The sequence below is a fragment of the Amphimedon queenslandica genome, unplaced genomic scaffold (assembly GCF_000090795.2).
Source record: "Amphimedon queenslandica unplaced genomic scaffold, v1.1 AMPQUscaffold_9221_Cont18821, whole genome shotgun sequence".
NCBI lineage: Eukaryota > Metazoa > Porifera > Demospongiae > Haplosclerida > Niphatidae > Amphimedon > Amphimedon queenslandica.
The window spans coordinates 268-3,378 of record NW_003550507.1 but is presented as its reverse complement, the minus strand read 5'-3'; the positions used below and the strand labels follow the sequence as shown (position 1 = coordinate 3,378).

The 3,111-nt window shown below is 32.9% G+C and overlaps 1 protein-coding gene across 1 annotated transcript; it reads right to left on the bottom strand.

The window, feature by feature from the left end:
- Positions 1–7: 7 nt before the first annotated feature.
- On the bottom strand, positions 8–1,806 carry LOC109590956 (uncharacterized; the record flags this gene model as incomplete). The annotated part of the gene is made up of 4 exons (XM_020006790.1): positions 922–1,806; positions 813–873; positions 217–759; positions 8–168 (listed from the first exon to the last, which is right to left on the bottom strand). Coding segments are annotated over exons 2-4 (747 nt in total), but the record flags the coding sequence as incomplete, so codon positions are not given.
- Between the last annotated feature and the right edge of the window lie 1,305 nt (positions 1,807–3,111).

Genomic DNA, 3,111 nt, shown 5'->3' with positions numbered 1-3,111 from the left:
CCACAGCTCCAAAAATCCATTTAGTAACTGATCCATTGCAAGAGAAGAGCATGTCAGGATATAAATACTGCCGTCTACTGGAAAACATTTGTGATTGCTGTACTTTAAAACCATATTCTCTAACAATTGAAGGAGTGATTGAATTGATGCTGTTAACACAGTATCCATCTAATGATAGTAATAATAATTTACAATGAAAATGCATTATAAATATACCTGTTACTGGATATATTAAGATCAACTGATTGGTGATTAAAGGGTTGTTTAAGTTGACACCACTTCTAGTGCCAAATGCATATTGGCTGCTACTGAATCTGACTCCTTGAACATTATCAATGTAATGTACTCTAACTATGCTAAAGGCTGGAGATGGTTGTGATACAGCTAGCAGGTCTCCACTCATTACTGGTATAGGAGGATTGAGTGGATATTCAAACACTCCACTGGTACTGACATTACTAGTCCCATAATAGATAACTCTCTCGCTTCCAATCACTAGGTCATATTGACTGCTGCCACCAATTTTTCGAAAGACCTGAACACTTGGAAAAAGTCTAAGACCTGCTCTTACATCAATCCCCATTATAAGACTGGTTATAGTAGATGAACAATTGAACTGGTACTCATGCAAGACTCTGACTGCCTCAGTTAAGGGACTTCCAATTGCACTGCTTCTTAGATTCTTTGTTCTGTATCTGACCAGTGATTGACTCATGAATCTAGTACACTCTTGCTCCAGTCCTTGAGCAGCATTGATATCTAAAGTTAAAAATGAATGAGAATATTAGATCATGCAATTTAATACAACTAACAATATAAGAGACAAGAAAAACACAACATAGCCAGCAGCTTCATTTTTTTCCTCTAGTAGATCTATAAGTATTTCCTTAAGCAAAGTTCATATTAAATATTGGTTTGTACCTTTGATGTGGTCAGCAACCTGCTAGATGAAGAGTAGAATTAGTCCCAAGGTCATGCTATGTGACATCATCACAATTAACATTTATTTGGACATTAGGGAAATAATTTTATTTGAACATCAGTGAAATAATTCTTCAATTATCCAGTATGCATAGCTAGCACTGCAAATGTTATTTTAAGCAACTTTAATTGAAAGTGTTCTGTAATTAAAGTCATCTAATATTTAATCCAGACATAATTGTAAATAATTTATTGTAAACTCAATGAGTGCTTCAAAATTCTATCTATTGTGATCATGTGATACAGATCCATCAATGTACTCATCTGGTATCTTAATTGCTACAAGCATGAGCAGAGTTTCCTTCAAACTTTCTATACTACATAAGAACATGTACACACAAAAAATGAGTGTGTTATTTGGTACACATTTCACTGTGTTGTTCTGCCTGTAGGTGTGCTAAATTACTAAAACAGCACACTAAGTGTGCTGTTTCAACACATACACACTTCAACCATTAAATTAACACACCTAGTTGTCATAGAAACATACTGACCCTCCTACTTTTATCAACAGGGAGCCAGACAACTTAGACCAGTACAAATTAGCTCTGTTTTCCTCTTAAACAGGTAAATTCAGCTTATATTCCTTTATAATATGGTTGTGTAAATCATTTTGTTACTATGCAGTTGATTTCAATAAGGGTGTGCATTATGTCAAAAGGTAATATTGAATTATAGGGGCTATCTGTGATCAGACATATTGGCTTCATTCCTTCTTTGAGGTGACTTAACTGACATGGGACTCTTGAAGGTATTGTGTTTGTATGATGATTCCTTAATTGGCCGATAATGCATGTACATTGTATGTCCATATGCCAATAATACATGTACATTGTATGTCCATATGCCAATAATACATGTACATTGTATGTCCGTATGCCAATAATACATGTACATTGTATGTCCGTATGCCAATAATACATGTACATTGTATGTCCGTATGCCAATAATACATGCCCTTGTGAAAAATCCCAGCAAGATCTTATAAGGTTTTTTATGATTTCACATGATTATACAAGAAAACATAAGATAGTAATCTTGTAAAATCTTAACACAGAAATTCTTGCAAATTCTTATTTAAGATTTGATAAGATTTGAACAACCTGTCAGATCTTGTGAGATCTATCATAACTATAATTCTTGTAAGAATTTTAAAGATCTTATGAATAAAGGAGTATGTCAGAAAATGTAAGATCATGCCTCACTTAAATCTTGTAATACCACACCTTGTAAGAACTAAGATGATCTTGTTAAATTGAAATCTAATAAGATCTTACAAAATCTAGTAAGTTTATGATCTTGAAGAATCATCCATGATCACACGACACATAAGATCACTCATTAAGTCATAAAAGATCTTGAAAGATCTTACAAATTGCATGACGTCACAGGAAGTGGTAGACAACCCACGATAGCCTTTACGATAATGGCAGTATATAAAGAAAGTAAAATTTCAACATAATTAAGTCGAAAAGTTAATGAAGTTCACCATTAACCTTCACATCATTAAGTAATTCATTAATGCAATGTAAGATCTTGCTCAGATCTTACTGTTACATCTATTTTTCATAAGCTGAAACTTCATGTAAGAACTCAGCTAATATTTAAAAATCTTGATAAAGCAAGATCCCATGATATCTTCCATGTTCTTTGTTTCAAAATCAGGTGAGATCTTGTTATGATCTTAAGGTAAGATCTTGCTGTGATCTTCTAAAAATTTGGTAAGATCTTGAGAAAGATCCTGTAAGATTTCGCTTACATTTTGATAGCAAGATCTAACACTATCTTACATAATCTTTGTTTCAAAATCAGGTAAAATCTTGTGAAATATTAGCAAGAATCTTGTTAAGAATTTTAAAGAAACTTAACAAGAATCTTGCTGGGATTTTTCACAAGGGTGTACATTGTATGTCCGTATGCCAATAATACATGTACATTGTATGTTCGTATGCCAATAATACATGTACATTGTATGTCCGTATGCCAATAATACATGCCCTTGTGAAAAATCCCAGCAAGATCTTATAAGGTTTTTCATGATTTCACATGATTATACAAGAAAACATAAGATAGTAATCTTGTAAAATCTTAACACAGAAATTCTTGCAAATTCTTATTTAAGATTTGATA